Source organism: Hippoglossus stenolepis, chromosome 3, assembly GCF_022539355.2.
Source record: "Hippoglossus stenolepis isolate QCI-W04-F060 chromosome 3, HSTE1.2, whole genome shotgun sequence".
Taxonomy (NCBI): domain Eukaryota; kingdom Metazoa; phylum Chordata; class Actinopteri; order Pleuronectiformes; family Pleuronectidae; genus Hippoglossus; species Hippoglossus stenolepis.
The window spans coordinates 19,693,214-19,714,790 of NC_061485.1; the positions used below are offsets into that span (position 1 = coordinate 19,693,214).

The 21,577-nt window shown below is 41.1% G+C and overlaps 1 protein-coding gene across 1 annotated transcript in view; it reads right to left on the reverse strand.

Moving 5' to 3' along the window:
• LOC118104895 (uncharacterized protein KIAA1755) overlaps positions 1–19,971 on the reverse strand; it is a 29,286-nt gene extending 9,315 nt beyond the window's left edge. The window contains exons 1-8 of the mRNA XM_035152179.2: positions 19,672–19,971; positions 8,868–9,065; positions 6,141–7,692; positions 3,745–3,948; positions 3,101–3,224; positions 1,921–2,014; positions 1,679–1,765; positions 1,438–1,554 (exon numbers count right to left, since the gene is read on the reverse strand). Coding sequence (XP_035008070.1) covers positions 1,438–1,554; positions 1,679–1,765; positions 1,921–2,014; positions 3,101–3,224; positions 3,745–3,948; positions 6,141–7,692; positions 8,868–9,065; positions 19,672–19,674 — 2,379 coding nt within the window. The 5' untranslated portion in view covers positions 19,675–19,971. The remainder of the gene's footprint in view (positions 1–1,437; positions 1,555–1,678; positions 1,766–1,920; positions 2,015–3,100; positions 3,225–3,744; positions 3,949–6,140; positions 7,693–8,867; positions 9,066–19,671) is intronic.
• Between the last annotated feature and the right edge of the window lie 1,606 nt (positions 19,972–21,577).

Here is a 21,577-nt window from a genome sequence, read left to right on the forward strand (position 1 = left end):
CCACCCCTGTTTTACTAGTTACGCACGTTATAGTTAAAACAAAGAATAATTTCCCTCTCCGTTTTCATTTAGGGGCTTCAAGATGTAAAATAATTCACTAATTCACAAACACAATTCATAAGAAAAGAGACGGAAAACATAGTTCTGTTTTCTGTTGGGGGAATATGTTATGTAATCACAGATTACTCAGATTTATCCTGCAAACAGCTTCTACACTTCATTAACTTTATTAACACTGTAGGTTAAAGGAATGTTTAAAGGTTCCGTTTGTAGGAGGCTGTGACATCTAAAGGTGAAGTTGCATATTACAACCAACTAAAAAGCCCCAACAAAGGTTTTCTGTCATTTTTGTCAGACTATTCTTCTGTGCACAGTCACACTCATTTAATTTACGATAATAAATAGTTCTTGTCCCTTTCAAGGATAGTTGGGACCTCAGTGACAATCCAGGAAAACAGTTAGCGTCTCTGTGCGTCATGGTCAGTCAAGCCGTTTTCAGACATGAACTCCGGGTAAAATCCGGAGCATTGGCTGCAGAGTTTACTCAGACTTTGCCTTACACACATGCACAACACAGCGAGAGGTTTCCTGCACAGACACGTTCACAGCAGCAACAAATTCTCTGCATGATTCAGACGAGAGGTGGTTCAGCCGGGTGCAGCAGGCAGAGACAGGAAGTGACGTATTAACTCCACTGCAGAGATCACGTGATCATGTTTACAGCACCACGACACCGTCATAAGCTCTTATCGACACAAACTCTCTTGACATCTTCGTCAGCGTCATCAACGCCCCCCCTTGCTCATGGTGAATCCAGCAGGGGATCCCCTGCTGTGTTCACACATCGTCTTCTCCTAGATTTCTACGGACGTTATACTAGGAGGCCCGGCGGATAAAGTCCCTAAAAACTGCGGAGCGTCTCACTCTGACATTTTCGTCCACACATGCACCTCGTCCGGAGAAAATACGGAGGAACTGCAGAGCTCAGTGCGTGTCTGAAAGCAGCTATATTAGTGTCTCTGAGTTGGTCAGGGGTATCTGGGATCTACAATGTAAGGACATTGTAAAGACAAAGATTTTCCATCACAGTCTGTACTCATCAGTGCTGCATAACCACTATCCACCCCCACTTAACTGTCTGTAATTTAAACTGTAATATTTAATCAAACTTATCACTTAGCTAGGACTCTGCACTTTATCGCTGTAACCATATCCTCCCTCCTCTCAAAAGCCAAAGCTCCATGTGGCATTAAACAATAATAGAGATGATGGATGCTTGGTGTGGGTGTTTGGATAACAAGTCATTTCCAGTGGGTGAGCTGTGGTTTTACAGAAATCTCTTCTGAATCCACGGGAAACTCTTTATCAAAGTGAATGCTTTGGGATGTGTTACCACAGCGGTCACTGTTCTGCAGACACACATTGAACAGTCATTACCTGGTGAAACTGCACCCAGTCTGTATGGCTGTAAGTAAAGGTACCGCCCAGGTCAGATGTCAGCTGGGAGGCTTCCACTGTCTTGTTGAGGGCTTTCATAGACGTCACCATGTCCATCTTACAGGAAAAGACAAAGGATTTTTAAAGAAGGAAGGAAAAATAGTCGTCTCTGGTGTCAGATCTGACTAAAATAAAAATAAAATACACAGAAAAGGGACATGAGAGGTGTTTTATTTCTGACCTGCAGCCCGGGCTGTTTTTCAGGGCGTGGACAAGTGTCTTTATCCATCAGTATGACGATACTGTGCACAGCATGAAGAGCTTGTTCCTGCAGCATTAAACCCATTAAAGGTTAAAAAACCCTGTAAGGCCTATTGACTTCATTACTGATGTGATTGTTTTTGAGGTGAGGTCTGTGGTTTATTATTCACTATGACGTGTGTGTGTGTGTGTGTGCGTGTGTGGATGTGTGTGTGTTGTAACCTGGGCCATCAGCAGAGCTTTGTAGACGTGGAGAGGGGGAGGCTTCTTCCTGGCATTGATGACCAAAGTCATTCCAAGCTCTCGAACCTCTTTCCTATGAAAAACACTCATTCGTGTCAGCCCATATTCATTTCACATCAGTGGTCTTTATGTGATGCAACATTCAAATACGCTTACATTTACTTTTTCTTAATCAACTTCCCAGATCTGTAATAATCTATGTTATTTCCCCCTGTCATCCACACAACCACCACTTCTTCACATGTCACATTTCTTTAACACCCTTTTAATGCCCTCTCCTCGGGTAACCGCTGAATGATCCGATATCAGACTTGGCTGCTAATTCTAGCAAGGCGCTACATGCCAGACAGTTGGCCATCTGCCTGTCAGAGTGGAGCTCTTTACTGTGAACCAAGCTCTCTAGGGCCGTGGTTCTCAACCTATTTTCAGTGATGTATCCCCTGTGAAATATTTTTTCATTCAAGTAGCCCCTAACCAGCGCAAAGCATTTTGGTTGAAAAAAGGATGTAATACACAGCGCTGTGCCATCAGTGTCTGATTTATTAAACACTTATATTTTATTGAATATTTATTAAATAACTATTTTTAATGGATTTTTGAATGGATGCTAATTTTAAATATTTATTTTTTTAAATCTCACGTACCCCCTGGAGTGCCTTCACGAACCCCCAGGGGTACACGTACTCCCATTTGAGAACCACTGCTCTAGGGTATGGCTTTTTGATGTTTAAATACTTCATCAAACTCAAACAAAAATCATTGCTAAAGTATTTGGACAACTTTGGGCAGAGGAACAGCACAGGTGAACAGGCACTTGATAAGGCAGACTTATTCATAAAGTTGTGATTCTGCATATTTTTATTTTTAAAACAGTAACGATTAATGGGATCAGCCATAAGTAATCTCTTTGTTTGGGTGTGAGAGTATGTACTGTATTCAAAGTCTGCTGTGACTGCTGAAAAACTTTTTAAATGATGCTCTGCTGCCCTCTTGTGGTCAATTTTATCACATGGCACCGTGGGCGCTGACTGGTAAATCCAGATATCAACTAAAACAAATTGCTGCTGATTTAGTGAGGAAATAACAACCTTAAAAAAGGAATGGGTCAAACTTTTTGATCTGTTTAAATACAAAATAAACACGTCATAATTTTCCATACCTTGGTATGGAGTGTAGGTAGAGCAGCATCTGGCACACAGTGTGAGCTGATACAAGGGGCGACGTCCACTCCTTCCTGTCACCATGAACCTCCACAACTGCTCTGCAGGTCCTGTCCCTGCTGCCTGCGAACAACCACACCAGCGAAACGTTAGGTGATAGTGTTTCAGGAAAGGACATAAAATCCTATTTAATCTTTAACAAAAGATTTGTTGAATGATGTAAAGTTAATTTGCTCATAGATACTTTGAGGGTTGTGAATCTTCCAAATTATTCAATAGCCATGTCACATTATTTGAAGTTTTTGTCTTGAAGACCTCTTGACGCTCATATAAGAAAAGTAAGGGGCTCTAGTGACTGGCTGGGACTCGCAGTCATTTGAACATCTGCTCAGTCACACCCTGATGTTACACGAGAGCTGCTGAGGTCACAGGTGGCTTCTTAAAGTCACAAAGTGGTCAAGAGAGACTCATTTGAGTCAAAGTCATGAAAAGTAATGAAAAGTGCCGTCACAGTGCAACATTCTCGTGCACTGACGTACGAGTGAGATTTTTAAGATGCAGAAGTCCTAAATACTTGTTTTCCATAGCCAACCACACTTAATATGGTCGAACTGATACATTAGTGTAAAAGTGTTAAAGGTACCCGGTAAACAAATGATGCCCAGTTCAATCAGACCGCTGATGCTTCTGAAAGTAGATTCTTCTGTGTGTGGAGACTGAGGAGAGTCTGGACTTGCAGGAGGAATCGCAGTTTGAGGAGAAGATGTTTTTTCTGTCTTTGAGTTGAGGAGTCTGGAGTCACCTCCTTCTGCGGTGGAGGAAGTTTCACTCCTGCTTGAGTGGGAGTCTGTCAGTGGACACAAAAGTACAGGATTCCTGACAATGGACAATGAAAAGCAAAAAATTGGAGCCCGACTGATTTATTGGTTGACTGGTGATACTGGCTGATATGAGTCTTTCACAGACATATCTCTATCTGCGTATATATTTGCTCATATGCCCCAATATAAAAACTTGAAAAGATGTGGTTGGAAAGTTACATTGTATTTAAAAAAATAATAATTCTTAATTCAAATTATACATATTTGGTTAAATTAAAATTGTCTTGCCATTTAGAGTTGTTTATAATAAGGTTTATGGTTTAACTGCAAAATGAATTACATTTATTTGTCATAAGGATTCAATTATGACATTTTAGGAATAATGTCTTTTTAATATCTATCAATTGATATATGGGTATCTGAAATGGTTTACTAGCTAATATCAGTATCGGCATTGGCTCACAAAAATCCATACGAGTCAAGCCCTAGTAAAAAAAAACTAAATGTGACACAAACGTTGCAGGAAAAACTTGTGTATGTGTAATGTTAGTTGTAGTTTTTCTTGATGGCTAAGAGTTCTTATCAAGCAGCATCTTTACATTCAGTCCGGTGGCACGTGCTCTCTCGTACTAACAGCAATCATTCATTTCTTCAGCTGTAACTTTTAACAGCCCTCTTTCAACACGGACCTGCTCCACACAGCTGCTCAGCCGTGTGCAGACACAACTTAAACATTGGACGTGGTAACTCAGTAACAAAACACTGTGGCGGCCTGGCTACTAAGCCTGGCTTTGATTCCAGACATCCTAACTGGCCTCTCCTCAGAGCCAACAAAGCCTCGCCTGTGCTCGCTCTCTTTGCTACTCTAATAGTTCATGACAAGCATGTCTCCAGTCAGGATCTCAACATGGCCCTCTGAGGGCAGGCGGGTGCGTGCCAGCGGGTGCAGGGGACACAGAAACCTCCTTCTTGCATGTTATACTGTCTCTCTACATCAGAGGAATGCTCTGCTCTTTCTTTTTACCCGCTGGTATCAGGCCCTTTCTGTCATTGGGGTGCAGTGTGCTATTTCCGTTCACTCCCTCAGAAATGGGAATGACGTGAATGCAGCCGTTCTGCTAGAGAGCCCAGGCGGCAGTGGGAGGATCCCTGGAGGAAGATCATACTCAGTCCTGACCTTTGACCTTTGAACCATTCTTTCTAAAGAGTCCTTCTGAACTGTGACCCTCAGTGTTGTACATTCCCTTATAAGCGAGTTTCAATCTGCTCAGTCTGTTCAGTGGTTGTTCAATCATTCAGCAACATAAAAGATGTCTTTGTGTGAAATAAAAACAAACTGTGTGTGGGCGAGTGTTTAAAGAGATATTGCACACACAACATGACATACATTAATGCTGGATTTAATATCACTTTAGCAAATGTTTAAAAAATATACATTTATGGGTTGAACATGGCGCCACCTAGTGTTCAAACTGTGTCGGCCCTTGCAGGACCAAAGTTTACATACGGTCAACCTTTCTACCTCATGGTGTTTATTTATATTTGAAAAAAGTTAACTCTCCTAATCAAAGGGGGGCTGCCCCCCCGCCACCAGCGACCGCTCTCGAGTGGGAATCTGGAAAGCTGTGCTAAAACACCTAAACCACTACATCGTCTACCATTCACACACACACACACACACACACACACACACACACACACACACACACACACACACACACACACACACACACACACACACACACACTGTGGTCTTGGCTGTGAGGAAACTTTATACGACCTGTCTCTAAAGTGTGTTTGCTGCTACAGTAGTTGTCGCTAATTGGTGTGTTGTGTGTGAGTGAGTGTGTGTGTGTGTGTTCCTGTACGAGTGAGGACATTTTTGGAAAGTGAGGACATTTTGACCGGTCCTCACTTTTTCAATGGACTGTTTGAGGGTTTGGTTTCAGGGTTACTGCTACAATTAGGTTTAGGTTAGGCTTAGGGTTGTAATTAGGTTTCGGTTAGGGTTAGGGTTAGTATTTAGTTAGTTGGCTAAGGTTAGGGTAAGGGGCTAGGGAATGTATCAGTGTCCTCACTAAGAAAGAAGTACAGAAGTGTGTGTGTGTGTGTGTGTGTGTGTGTGTGTGTGTGTGTGTAAAGTTACACTTTAAATGACAATTAAATATTTAAATATTTTATGAAAAGAAGAAATCTTAATTTGCTGACTCTGCTTTACCTTTTTTCTGAGACAGTCTCTCCAGCTTCGTGGTCACCTGATCCAACAGTTCAGCTTTCTTACACAGGATTACACTGGAGATTGTTTCAGGGCAAACATCACTTTGGCTCCGGTTGTTGAGTTTATAGAGGAGCGGACTTCTTTTGGGTGTCTCTGACACTGTGGACAGAGACCTCAGCTTTACTTTGTGTATCCCTGATGGTTTCAGAACCTCCACCTTCTGCTGTGGTTTCACGTCACCATCACGCGTCTCCGAGAACACATCTGATCCCGGAGGCTCGCTAGTGTTTTGTCCTAACTGGTGGGAAATCAGTTTCGTCTGAACTCTCTGACTCTGGCTCAAACCAGGGGTTGATTTCAAAACCGTGGGTGATTCCTTCATAAGGTTTTCAGACTCAGGGCTTGTAGGAAGGTCTTTGAGGTTAGACACAAAGTGTTCTGTTGTTGGTTCACAGCAAGGTTTGTATTGACAGAGGTCATGACGTATCACGGCTTCTTTAGAGTGGTTATAAATGCTTCCAATTTCATCTATCGGAGCTTCAAATCCCTTGGATCTTAACTCCCCTTCTGCACAAGGGCCGGCCTCCTCCAGGGCAGAGAGTAGGTCCCTGCTCCCTCTCTCAAAAGGGACTGGGTTCCTCAGTGCTGCCAGGTACGAGTCTCTATACCGACACTTCAAGTCATGATCGGTCAGCTCCTGTCCCAGCTTCCTCTGGCTGCATGGCGTACACGGCTCCTCTGCATACTGAAGGGTGCGTCCACAGGGGACACCATGCCCAAGTGGTACAGGTGGAGGGGGTCTCACAGGTTTGAACAAAGCTGAATGGGGTGGATTCGGGTGGCTGTCTCTCTGCTTATCCACCAACGCCTTCCCTTTAGCGATATCCACCAAGTCCACATAGTCCCCCTCGATCTCTCCATAGTTACGACTGTCCCACGTATTAGGAGAAACCCAACCCACAGGTTTGATTAAAGGTTTGGAGCAAGATTTTGGTGTGCGTCTTTCATATTCCATTTTGACAAGTTTAGAAGAACAGTGCACGGTTCTCATAGAGGCCAACATCCTGTCTTTTGCAGGAAGAAACATGGCTCCCATCGGGAGGGTGGAGGAGTTGAAATGGGAGGTGACTGAGATATGCTTCGGCTCAGGAGGGGCCTCCTGATACGTGGGCATGATCTTAGGCTTATCCAAAAACTCTGGGATAGCTATCTGGGCCCAGGGCAACTTGATTACTCCTTGATCTGTGCAAAGCAAGCAACGTGACAGAGGAGTCCCATGGCGTCCTTCATTGATGTCCTGCAGCCAGTCCTCGGTGAAGATGCAGGGGTAGGACGTTTCAGGCACGGGGGTCTCCTCCACCTCCCGACCGCCTCCCTCCAGAAGACTTTTGAGGACGATGCGAGCCGCTTGGTCCCCGAAAGGTTCCACTTGGAGATAGAAGTCTCCAGGACGCAGTAGCAGAGGGTTTACAGGCGCTAACTGGATGATGGTTTTGTCATGGAGACACAGAGGCCAGCCCTCACAACGGAAAACCACATCAGAGTATCCAGCCTAGAAAAAAATACATTTTTGTTTCAAATTTGCGCAACACAAAAACAGTTTTCTCAGTGTTTAATTGATGTATTTTCACCCTTATGTCAATACAATTGATTGCCTCATATTATATAGTAATTCCAAGATGGCCCTGTACAAGTGGCAGCTAGTTACAGCAGCTCAACCCTCTTTTCTGTGTTTTTGTGTGTTTCTGTACTTTTTCCAGCATTTTTTGTTTAATTTTGATTGTACTGCCTGTTTTTCATATTTTTATTCTGTTTTCTATGCATTCTTACCTGCCTGCTGCTGTAACAACTGATTTTCCCCAGTGTGTGGATCAATAAAGTGTCTTATTTTTTCTGATCTTATACATGCACCACAGTCGCATCAAATACAGACAAAAAAACTCAAATCTAAATAGGCTAATATCTGAGTACCAGTCTCACACTTTAATTGAACTGCTCCACCTGTTGTCTTCAAAACACTGTAGACAAAAGTGACCATATTGAGTTGGCTCGAGGTGAATGGCTCAGAATGGTTTGAATTAGTCTCTTAACTGATTATGGGTGTGATTTGGGTATAACCAATGCGATATGTCAGTCAATCTCTCTGCTTAAAACCCAGGTGAACTTGCACTTTATCAGTTTGCCAATTAAAGGCAGATGTGACATAATTGGCACAATTCAACATGTGCTAAATAAACCATGGATTTAAGACATTACGTTATGATTCTCAGTTCATAGTAATGATGAGTGTCTTTATAGCGAGTTCTATGAGAATTTAATGGATGTTTATTCCCAATAGACTTAGTAAGTGATGGTCTGTATTTATATAATGAATTTAAATATATATTTCTTCCATATCTGTGTTAAGATGAGTTATGTCTCTGACAAATTGCAGCAGGTAGTATCTTTGCCAAACACGTTTTCCCCCTGGACCGTAGGGATATGTGATTTCTAAAAACCTAGTCTAATCTGTGTAAAATACTAAGTTTAACAGATGTCACTGTTAAAACCCACTCCCTGTTTTTAGACTGCCTCTAAGAGCAGAGCTTTTCCCACCAAACTGAACAACTAACTGCATTAAATTTCCTGTCATATATTAAGTGCCTCTATAAAACCTGCTGTTTAGGTACATCAATTTAAAAAATGTGTGCACATTCAGCATATTATAAGGAAGAGGATGATACGTACACATGCTGCCTGTTGGACACTCTCCAACAAGTGTTTGGAGGGGATGAGGAAATCTAGCAGGCACTGCAATGCATCTCCGTGGTAACGCTCCTCAATGGTGCGAAACAGCTGGCTGAGGACGATGGGCGCCGTGGCCTCGAAAGGCGGGAAAAGGGCCGAGAGGGCGCTCTGGATGGACGAGTCCAGAGATTCTGGATTCTGGAGAACAAGAACAGACGGAGGTCAGTGACATGAGGTTTGTGTTGCTTAACAAGTCATGGAAACTACATGTGTCGATGGGTTGTTGAGTTCACTGCCAGTCTGATTCTATAGAGAATGTTATATCTCAGGAATGCCTTGAGGTAATTTCTTCACAATTGGCAGAAACATTGACTTACACATTAATTTTAATTTGGTTTCAAAAGTCATGGCCACTGTTATTTCACAAAACACGTTTTTGGCCATAATCCTCACTCTAATTATAACAAAATTTCACACAAATATCTAATCAAATAAATGAAATCATGAAGTTGTGACATTTTATATCTGAAATGTCAAAGGTCAAAGTTCCTGTGACATCATAATCTGCAAAAACACTTCACTGTCAATTATTGAACAGCATGACTCAGGGGAGATTTCCTGTAATTTGACTGGCTGGCGGAGGCATACAACCGCAAGGTAGTGATTAGGGTTTAATTACAAACGGTTCCTGACTATTATTACTGGAAAACTCATGTTAAATACATTTAGTCACAGCTGGAGGAGTAAAGAAAAGTACATAAAATCCCCCTAAATCAGTTCAACAAATTTCAAAGTGATTAAAGAATCACATCACCTTCCGGAGAAGAGGTCCAGTAATGGTCAGCTTTTTCTCATTACCTACACTTTGGATAGTTTGTGGTTAATGCAAAGAAATGTGCTCTTCTTAGTGTTGTGTGCAATAGGGGTGAAAATGAGTGCCGTGTGGAATGTGGACAGTAAATGTCTGTTTGGATTGGACTTTCCGTAACATGGATTTATTTGCAGAAAGTTCACTTGGCCAAGATATGTCAAAACCATATTCTCTGCAAATGCAAAATGACAGCACAGATATTTTTATAGGCCTTTTATGCCGGACTGTAGACCTACTGATCCCCCCCCCCCCCACAGAGTTTTCGGTTTAAGAAAAAGGAGCAGAGAGAAACTGATATGCTTTACAGCTTGAGCACAATTTTGGATGACTCACAAGATCAGATTCACCAACATCATGATCAACTGTACATAGGAATTAAATAAACAAATTAGAAACAGTTTCAAGAGGACAAGGTCTGATCCTACTCAAAAATCTTTCAACTGTACCTGGAGATGATTAAGTCTGTCCTGCCTGAGTGTGTGCAACCTGTCTCATGTCTGGCCAGGACACACTTAATTTGAGATGGTGTATTAGCAGACCAGGGTCAGCGTCTGAACCTGTCCAGAGTGTCACAAAGGCATCAAAGCAGATGCAGGGGCTTATGGTTTCAGCACAAATGGCCATAAAGATGCAACTGTGTAAGATGACACCATTTTCTTTCAAGAGGCACGCTTGCTGCTGGTGTTAAGTGCAAATCTGCTTTTGGTTACGTGTCTGTGTTGGATGAGCTGCTGACACCAGGAATGAGTGTCAGCAGTGAAAAGTTCTGCTAAATGTACTGAAACTATACAGATGAAAAGAAGGCCTCTTTGAAATGATTAGATTAGTAAAACAGATGCAAGTGCACGAAATGTAGCATTTCAACTTTTCCTTTGCATATTTATAATTTTTAAGTATTATAAGATTATAGTATAAAAATCAATGGCAAATTCCTGCTATCATTAACGCGCCTACAAACATGTAAATAGAAACATGAGACTGTGCAGATTTGCACTGAGCCACATGTGTATGTCAGTGTTCAGGGTTAAAATATGTACATACAGGAACCAAATATTTTATTTAAAGACATTAACAGCTCATTGTGGAACAGTTCCTTGCTAAAAGAATAAGTCAAGTGTTTTTAAAAACAGACCCTGATATATAGTTTTTATTTGTATTGTGTCTGAGGTAGTTTCACTGAACTTTACTGTGTTCATACAATACTTAAACAGGTCACTAGATGGCGCATGAAACTTTGTAGGAAGCTAAAACCTAAATACAGAGTCAAGATTTCTGCGTGTGTTTCTCCATACGTGTGTGACGTGTAATACTCCACGGAGCCACATGCACGTTCCCCAGCGTCATCATCCCAGAGCCATGGGATTCCGATCCTTGTTTCCTGAGCTGACAGACGAAGCAACAGACTTCAGGTACCTCTAGGTCTCATGCTAGCAACATGAGCATGCTAACATTAGCACGGGTAATGTTTACCATGTTAATATTTTTAGCGAGTAAGTAACATTTTGCCAATTGTCATTAAACATAGCCCTATTGCTGATATTTGGTATAAAAATATATTTTTTGTATTTTGATTTGATGATGAGACTACATGAGTTATGGAATTGATAAGTTATTAAATTCAAATCGACCTAACAGTGGTCAAAACATTTCATTAAAATGAAAAACAATAATATAAACTCATGGTTGCGGCCATGCCCAAAGCTAACATGGCTAAAAGTCACCAATGTGGTCCACTTTTCTAAATAAAGAGGATCCTTGGTTAATCTCTCTAGGAGTCAAATAATCTACAGTACCATGTTGGATTTCACGGTCATGTATGATGTGGGATATGGATGTACTCTTTCTATATATGATTTGTTTTTCATTTTCCTCATTTAGAGTACTGTATACCGAAATGTACAATTGTTCCTTTATTCACTCACAGTGTAGTCAAATAAAAGCCTCTTTGAGAAGAAAAGGAATAATATTCATGTTGAGTCAGGTGAAAATAAGGACTTGACACATATTTTACATCTGGACAGGTCTTAGTGGCCAATCACAGCAGGTTATGCTATTCATACAAGCAGTTCACAGTACCCCGCTGTGTAAATCTCCCAGCTCCACAAAGGGCTCTGTTTTTAGCCCCTTCCTCATTTAGCTTGATGGTCTGACTGAGACCAGAGACTGGCCCAGTGTAAACACAAGTGCTGCAGCTTCAAAGACCCCGCACTGGTTAGCACTGGGACTGAACGAATACTAATGTGAGCAGCTTCGATAACAAAGGTCATAAAATTTCAAAAGTTCATGATTCACTGAATGTTTCACGAAATCATTCAGGCTTTGTATTTATATACGTTTTTGTTTGGTATTGTACATTTGGTCTTTAATGTCCACAAACTTAAATAACATCAATATCAGTATTTGACCACTTGTAGTATTCTCTGTATCTCTTGCATGTCCTCAGTAGAAAGGAATGCTTCTTTTTTTGATTTGCACATCTGTCACAATAGATTAGGAAATGGACAACAGAATACCTTTGAGGCTGATTCGTGAATGGTAATGCATCACAGCTGTTTTCGACTGACTGCAGCCATTCAGCTTTGGGCTCTACTGTATGTCTCGTAGCTAAATGTTAACCTGAGGTCATATCTAATTAAACACAACACTGGGAAGCTACTTTACTTTACTTTATTTGACAGGGCCACAGTTTCTGTACTGGCCTTAGAATATAGTTTCCCAGCATTAAAGCTTTATTAAGACCACTGCAGCCTTGCATGTGTGCTGTGACGCAGACGTGTAGATTTGGTTGCTGATTCCACAGATTTATTAGAGCATGTCAACTCTTTTATAGACTAACCAGTCCTTCAATTACTGCATTTGCTTAGACTAAAACTGTAGTGACCGACTATCATAACATTACTCCAACCTCATTTGAGATTTAAGCCTCTTTGTTAACACTCCGGCTGAAATGTCTGGATTCTCAAAACAAAGAAGTTTGAGACATTTCCCCCCTGAGTGGTGGTCCTCTCTGTGGGTGGTTTGGTGAGTGATATTCATATGAGTGAAACCCTCTTGAGATTTTACTGAGCACCACTCAGCTGGACCCGGCTCAGACAGGGTAGGCAGCCAAATGAAGTAAGGGCAGGGAGGAGGGTGGCCTGCAGGCGAAGCTCGCTCTCCTGTATCTCATTACGTCTGACAAACTGCCAGATAACTCTTCATGAATTCTTTTAAGACAAACTTCTTCCTGAAAAGTTGCTTTTTGTTTGACATTAAAAACATTTGACTTTAATCATAACCACAATCAGATTGAAAGTCATAAATTACAGTCATAATTATAATCATGGAAAAGTGAGAGTAGGCCTTTTGGCTTGTGACCATACTTATACTTGTTAAAACATGTTAGCTAAGTACTTGCACAACTCAGTAAGGAAGCAAAGTCAGACCTGTAAAAATACAGTTACCCTCATTGAACATAACCTTTCTAGACAAAACAGGACGCCTGACTGACAAAGCATTCAGCCTCTGCATTTGTTGCATTTAAGAACTTATCGATAACTGAGTTACTTCATTTTCTCTCCTCCTGATTTTGACTTCTCTAGTTATTCTGCATCATTGTTGATTAATCTTAAAGTTATTTATCTATTAAATTAAAATAGTTTCCTCTGAGTATCACAGTTTTCTCATTGTATAGCAGCAATAGAAACCTAATTACGGCTCTGAAAAGTTATATGAAAAAGTTATGCAAAATTATGGGCACTGTAAATGTCAGGAATACATTTAATGGTCTGGGATGTATGCTTGACTTTAGTGGTCTTTCATTATAATCCACCTAATAATTCCAGAATTCTCTCTGTCTGTCTATGGAAAGCATATTTCAAGAACCATTTCTCTTATCAGCTTCACACTTAGCACTTAACATTTTATTTGTATAGTGCTTTAAACAATGCTCCGAGACAGTTTTAGGTTAAAACAAACCAGAGCGAAAATAAAAGCAAATCACTAGAAATGTAATATAACTCATGCCTTGTCCATTTAAGTGAGGTCAAGAAAAAAATACTTTTTTTTAATAAATACTGGTGCAACAATATCTTAGTCAATATTCACACACTCCAAATGATTTTCTACAGTGTCTGGCTTTAGTGTTTAGTTGCTACTGTATTGTCTGCAGTGCAGTTCAGTGCATCAGCTTCCTATCTGTAGAATAAACTGCTGGTCAACATCAATTTGTTCAGTCCCATGGGAAAACCCAGACACAATCACATGCCTACATCACTATGATAACACATTTTCTCTTACTATATATCAGTGTGTGGAATCTAGCCCATGTTTCCTTATATTTACAGAAACATAGAGTTGCTACTTCTCTTTCCAAGCGTTTACGCCCACAATCAGCCAATGCGTTCAATGAGGGGCGTTCAATTAAGCTTAAATCCTGAAGCTTTATCTCAGTCTGCAGAGACTGTGGGGCTTGGTCGGTATCCAGCTGACTGCCTCATTCCACCACCGCCTCCTCAACACATTCAAGACAAGGGGATTCCCTCTCTGCTGACTATTGTCCAGTGTCTGTGGTTTAACTCTAGAAAGAACCTCCGTCTGTAAGAAGATAATTGTTTGACCTGAAATGTCATGCTAGTGTGGACAACAGGCATTTGTTTGAAGGTTCACTCTCTCTTTGTCTTGTCTAGCATTTAGCGAGGGCTGGGAGGTTTTTGCAAAGTTGACTATAAAGCAGGTAATTACAGCTTTTTTCTATGTTGCCTCAGGCTTTGGCTAAAAGTCAGATTTGAGCCACAGTATAAACAAAGTGTTGAGGTGTGTAACACACAATTTGAATCTGTGTCATCAGGCACAAAGCGTCAAAAGATTAGCGAAGATAAGCTGAGGAGAATGTGATTTTAAAGAAGATTAACTTCAGCTAAATGGACGCAGCTCGTGATGTGACACGCTGAAAGGATTTTTGCTGATGTCTCTTTCTTGACTGGTCATCACATTTTCTTGAAATCCTCATATTAAATGGACTGTCATGCCCCCACATGGCTAAAAAAATCAAAACTATAAACAGAAGTGACAGTTTAGTTAAGTCATTCCGGTAAATCCTGAATACTGCCTTCATTTTGGCATGTGTGAACGTGCAGATGTGTCCGAGAGCCTCAGATAACACCAACTCAACTCTTACAAACACAATCAGAGTGGACACAGAGGGCTGATGGGATATGATGCTTAACCACAAGATATATTATCACGAGAAAGAAAGGGAGAGATGTCACAACTAAGTTGTGTTCACATGTGGATTTCATCTTTCTCTTACTTGTGGTTTTAAAAAGCCACAACAAATACATTTGCAGTGTCTATGTAAACCAGTAATGGTTTTACACAGCACCCAAGGGTGGAAAGATGTTGAAATGATGATCATTATCACAATCATAGTCACTGTCTTAGTCATATAATCAAAAACGTCTCTCAGCTACTCCTCCTTCTTCTCCCCTCAGTATCTCCTGTTTGGCCATGAGACAGTGGCGTCTTTGTGAGATCCACTCTTGTTAAACTCAGCAGAGGGCCACTCCATTCAGCTGAACCATTCTAAATCCTTTTAACCAATAGAAAAAAAGCCTTTCCAAGAAAAAACTCCCACATCGCTGCTTCAAATCACTTCTGAAGGAGTTAACAGTGTGTGCTCGCTCACAGAGAATTAATGTAGCAGGGTCCCTGCTATGATACATTTACTCACTCATTTTGTAGTTCAGAACTTAATCATAATAACAATAATATAATAATGTATAAACTGACCAAAAGAAGACCCAGTATTGATCCTTGAGGTACACCAACATTACAGTTAAGATGTGTTGATTGAGTATAATTTTAATAAAAATAAACTTTATTTATATGGCACTTTTCTTAATAATGTTACAAAGTCCTGTACATGAAGAAAAACCAAACAATTAAAAACCAGACAAGGCTGTTGACTAAAAGGACATTTGCCAAATAAGAGATACAATAGTGAAAATGACCAACAAAAACATTTAAAACAGTATAAATAAATGCAACTCAAACCTACATTAAGCACTTTGCAAAGTGAAGAGGGCAGATAAGTAGGGAGTAAGGTTTCTATTTCCTTTTTTTTCACATGCTGCATGAGATGCAGTTTACACATTACTTTAAGATTTGCTCATTTGATTTTATCCAAAGTGTTTAGACGACTCTGAATCTGAGCAGAATGAACAATGAAGGTCTAACATCATAACATGTAATAATCTGCGATCTCACCTGAAACTCTCAAAACACACTGCTGTATAGACTCATCCTGGAAGTATTTGCCTTTATGAAACAATGAACCAAGTGTGTGTAAATCCAACATAAATCTCTGCTGTCATCTCTTCTGAAATCACAGACACTGACTCATTGCTGTCATTCATGGCAACCACATGTTATGAAATGTAACGTATAAAAGCAGCTTTTTAAAAACAATTCCTTTGTCGTTCTCTGCTCTGGGGATGGTGTTTGAAAGCTGCAAATTTTGACAAAACATATTTCCTGTTATGTCAGGTCAGCATTGTTTTTAAATCACCATAGGATCAGAAAAGTGTAATGTTAAAGAAATGGCGAAATGCCTGATAACGTGATTCGCAAGGAAGACAGCGCTTGTACAGGCTTCAATGCAGGTAAGCCGTAAAAACGCTTGAATGAACGATGAAATGTCTAAATGCACATAAAGAAGAAAAAGTTCACAAAGTTCAAGCTGACTTTTTTTGAACATGAAGTCTCCTGGATCCAGGTTCATTCACAAAGCTTACATCTGGCAAACTATTGGCAATACAACTCTAAATGCTTTGTTTTTGGAAAGTGCAGCTCGCCTTAATAGCTCCCACAGACAGACTCATGATGTTAAAATACCTACAAGATTGAAGAACATTAAACGTGCGAGTGAAGGAAGGCCCTGTGGAATCCATTCGTCCACAACACAAGGAAGTTGTTTGTTGGTCGGCATGTAAGTGTGTTTATAACGAGTACTCAACACTGACGTCTGCTCTGCTCCTCATTTTTCATCCATAAACATTTTATAGGAATCCAAACAAGTGCACAACTCCACACAAAGCCAGAGCAAAATGAGAGGCAGGAAATCAGAGCCTCTAACCTGCAGCATTAAAACAAACTGCAGTCGACAATATTGAAGCTGGGAGGTTTAATCCTTGTGCACCCACTGTGACAATATTGCATTTTCACGCTGGATGCCACATCACGCTCTTTTCCACAAATCTGACGGAAGTTGTTCAGCTGGTTTTAAATTAAAACAAGCAGAGGCTTATTTTTATGTCAGACTGGTGTGTCGTAACCACCGAAGCAGCGAAAAGACAACGGTTCTCACAAAAAGAGACACCAGAGGAGGCCACGACAGCAGTAACATTCACACAAATGATAATGTTGCAGTAACTGGGTCTCTTAAGACTGCACTCTGAAAACTCACAGACTGAGTGTCTATGGCTGCACGGACAAATCCTCCGAACACTTGGCAGTGCTTCTGTTTTGAAAACACTCTGCACGGCCTCTGTTGACTTTGACCCACTTTTGTGAAACATAGATAATAAACACAGTGAAAACACCGTTCACAGAGCCAGGACGACTCTCAGACCCTCCACTTCCTGACAAAAAAAAAATTGAAATAATTTGGCTCATACGGCTCCTCAAAGCACATGTCTGCAATTATTCATATTCTCTGTATAAATCACATCGCTTCAGTGTTTAGATTTTTTCCCGGTCTGGCTCTGTAGGGCTCAGGCAGAATCACAGCGAGAGAAGCAGTCGGCAGAAATGGAGCACGCATGATGTTGTAAAGATGTGATGACTTGTTACAGGCAGGGGAGGGAGCTACTGAAGACTATCCCATGACCGTCAGAGACACACACACAGAGCTGACCTTGTGTGTGAACTGTGAGACTGTCTGGATTCTCTCATGCAGCATGTCCACAGTGTTTTTACACAGTTCATACATTCAGTGATATGCATATGGTTGATAAAACAAAAACAATATAAACTTTGTCTTATGAGATGATGATCTGAAGCTTCCTGATAATATAAAACAGGTTATGTTACTGATAAAATGACTGTGTATGTAATGATGATCTCACAGAGAGGTATTCTGCAGGTTCCCTCAGTTCTGTTTGGAAGATTTAGCATCTTTCAGCTGTTGTTTTGGTTTCAGAGCCCTAATATTTCTGGTTTAGTTTAGTCTTGGCATTCATTAACAACATTTCTGGACACAGCCAGTATATACAGTTTTTAGCCCAACATTTCTAATAACAGTGGGCTGCAACGCTCAGCAAAAACAATCAATAACTACAAAAAGAACTGCAAACAGCTCAAATTTGCGACTAGCTAGAGTGAATATTGGACACAGACATGATGCCAAATGAATAGTAATGTTGCTCTGTGTCTGCTGTAAAGATGATAATAGGTTCATGTTGAATGATGTTTTAGAAAGATTTGTGCCATAAAGCATTTTTACCATTGTGCATTAACCAATGAAATACCTGCTAAGCTGATACTAAACAGGTTTTGGAAAGATGAACACAAACCCCAAGAGCACACAGCCATTAATGCTTTGCATCAACTTTGAATAAACTTTGAATTCTGCAACAGACACTTTGTCTGTGCTGCACCAGACCTCCATGTTTACTGCACACATGCTGCTGTAAGGTCTTAAGAAGAACGTGCTTGACCTTGCTGGTGAATGAATGACTCTTGGTGGCCCCTGTCACACAGTAACTAATGCAAATACAGTGCACACCAGCATGACGGGGCTCTGGGTTTTGTATTTTTTGTTGAATGTTTACTTAAGATAGAAACCCCTGGTCACGCACAGCACAGCGATCTAATAATTTTGACTCTGCCGGCTCACGACTTTAAGATGGTGGGTGGTAACGACAGCATCAGTCATGTATTAAGAAAAACAAACAGCCAAGGCTGTAAAAGCTGATCAAACAAGTGCTGCAGCGGATGTGAGGGGAGGACAAAGTGCAGAGATGTTCGTGACGAACAGCCAAGTCTGGACATCTTTAACTATCCTTCCCTCCCGCTCTCTGTAAAACCATCATTCATCTGGTGCACTTGGACACATATTATGGGTATGACTCCATTTAAAGAGGGGAACATCGGGGAGATTCACTAAATACATTCTTAGTTGTGCTTCATGCATCATTATGGTCTTTATCTGCATTTATTTGATTGTTTTCAGTTCCAAAAAGTTCAAAGAAACCACATTTTCCCACAAATCCATCGAAAAGGGTCTCACATGTTCCCATCCTGTGGTTTTCTCACTGCCATTCATTTGTTTCTGTTGTTATTGGGATTAGACGAAGCCCTGTGATTGAACTTTTACAAGAGCCGCAACCCTGATCTGAAGAATCCCATCATGTACACATGCAAAGTAGTGGACTAATTAGAACAACAAAACACTCCACTCACTGGAGGCTTGTGTGCCATCTGCATCAAATAAGCTCTAATGAAAAGACTTCAAGAAGCAAAACAAAGAGGCAATGTGCGTCTCTCCGTCACTCGCTCTTAAAACGCTTGAGATGCTGCGTGATGTGAGACAATCCCACCAACTGTGCTCAGGATGCCAAAAAGGTTTGGAGAGTGCAGTGACATTAGCCTTGTTTTGCCTTTTGTGTGTCACAAAGATAAGGTTTCATAAAAAGAGAACAAAGGGGATGCAGCAGTGCTGTGCACAGTTTCATGCAGCCGAGAAGAAATCGTTTGAAAAGGGCTTGAAATTCTATCTCGTTTGCTTTGTGTCCAAAGTAGAACATCAGCAACAGTCTGGAGAAAACTTCTGTGAAACAGTTCTGTGAAAACCACTAAAGTCATGGTCTGAGTTTAATGGGTCAGTGGAGCACCTCAACTCTTCAACCAGCAGACAAGATCTACAACCAAAAGTGAAACCTGATGATACTTTACCATCTTTGCAGGAGTTTCTCTTCTTTAGGCAGAAAGTTGTTTTCATCTTTGTCCCTGATATTCCTCTGCAGACAGCCTCCCTGGGCTTAGTGCTGACGGAAGAGCCATGTTTTAGTTTTAGTGCATCAACAACAGGAGGTGGCTGAAGTATGTCCACATGACAGTGAGGCGTCTTGACTGATAAGCAGGCAAAGTCATCTCCAGTCTTCATAGACTTTTACACAAGTCTGAAAGCGTAGCGCAGAACGCAGCTACGATTGTCAAGCCGCCTGTTGATCCGCCTCTCACTTCTCCGTCTACTCTGAGTGTTTGGGGGTGAGAGAGGGAGAGGGAGGGAGGAGGGGAGGCAAGAGTGTCTCAGAATGGGAGGAGAAAAGCTTTCTCTTTCAGAGGAGAGGAAATCCCCCTTGAGGCTTTTCAGAGTTTCTTCACTCTCTCAAACCGGCTGGCTTTATCACACACTAACTCACACATACTCACCTTAACCACACACACTTTACTCCTCAAATGGACACACAAAAACATGTCAGCCTGTGTGGAGACAATCCCTAAATGTGTAAGTGTAAGAACTGAAACATTCCCATGTCTACGTCCTGTAAACACACACAGGCACACGGATGCATTCATGCTCCTTTGGCCCAGCATCAGAGAGCTGAAGAGATCCAGCCCCTCGCCCATGGCCCCTTTCTTTCTATTTTAATCACAGGGAGCTTTCAGAAGGCTAAGTCAGTCTTTCTCCTCTCCCCTGTCCCTCATAGACGTCCACCGTCTGCTCCGTGCTTTCTCATTTCCTTTCTTTAGCAATTGTCTTCCGGCAGACTGCCCAGTCTTTGACTCGTATCAAAGCGGAAGGGCTTCCCTGCAGAGGTCCAAGCCAAGCGGCAGGCATGTGAAGAGTGGAGTGACTATACCTCAACATTAGGCCAGAGGAATGTGAGGGTTACACCCTCTGGACTGCATTTTACATCTGAAGTTGGAAGATATATAGAGAATGAAACCCAAGACTACGAGACTCATCACTGAGACATTCCTGGAGGAAAAAGATTGACAGGCCGTCGTTTATTTGTGCCGGCTGACGGCCAGAGAATCATGTGAGCGAAGCTGGTTTAGACAAGCGGCCTCAACCTCTACCCGTCTGTTTGTTCGTTCAAATTCCTGGAACTTCATCTCTTCATTAAGAAAATATGTTTTATTTTAATTAAAACCTTCTCTTTATTCAGCAGGTAGAGTTACAGCTGGATATATGAAGAGTGAGCCTCCCTCTCCAACTCTCTCAGTATCTGCGGTTTCCCCGCTCTGCAGAAACAGCCGTCTCTCGAACATTCCTCACATGTTTTTCTTTCACTGAAAGCATGCTAATTTGTCTTTCACCCTAAACCACAAAAATATGTAGGTGACATTCTTCAAATATGGCACACATATGCCGTGACTGATTTCTCCCTTTTGTTTCAAACTCACATTCTCTATTGTTTCCTTTGTTTTCCTTCCTCCTTAGTTTCTTGGCAAAGGATTGCAACTTGTTTTTTTTATGTGAACATCTGTTTTTAGAAGGGGCTGAGAGGACGGAAGGAAAATCAGCAGGTACATCAGCGTCATTCTGTGTCTGAATCACATTCCTCTAGATTATCTGCTCACAAGTATTCGGGATCTTCTTAACATATTCTCAAACATGACAAATAAAAACAAGAGAGTGCACATGAAGCCATAATTGCCAGCTCACATTAATTCAACAGTATACACAATAGGGGGAAGTGCAGACATGGACATATTATCATGGTATAAAGCAGCTTTTCTAAACGACTTGCAAGGTTTCTGCAGGTCCTCAAGAATCCAGATGTAAAACTACAAATTAAATCATTTCGAATTTAGATTTTAAACATTAATTGGATTATAAAGTCAATGTTAC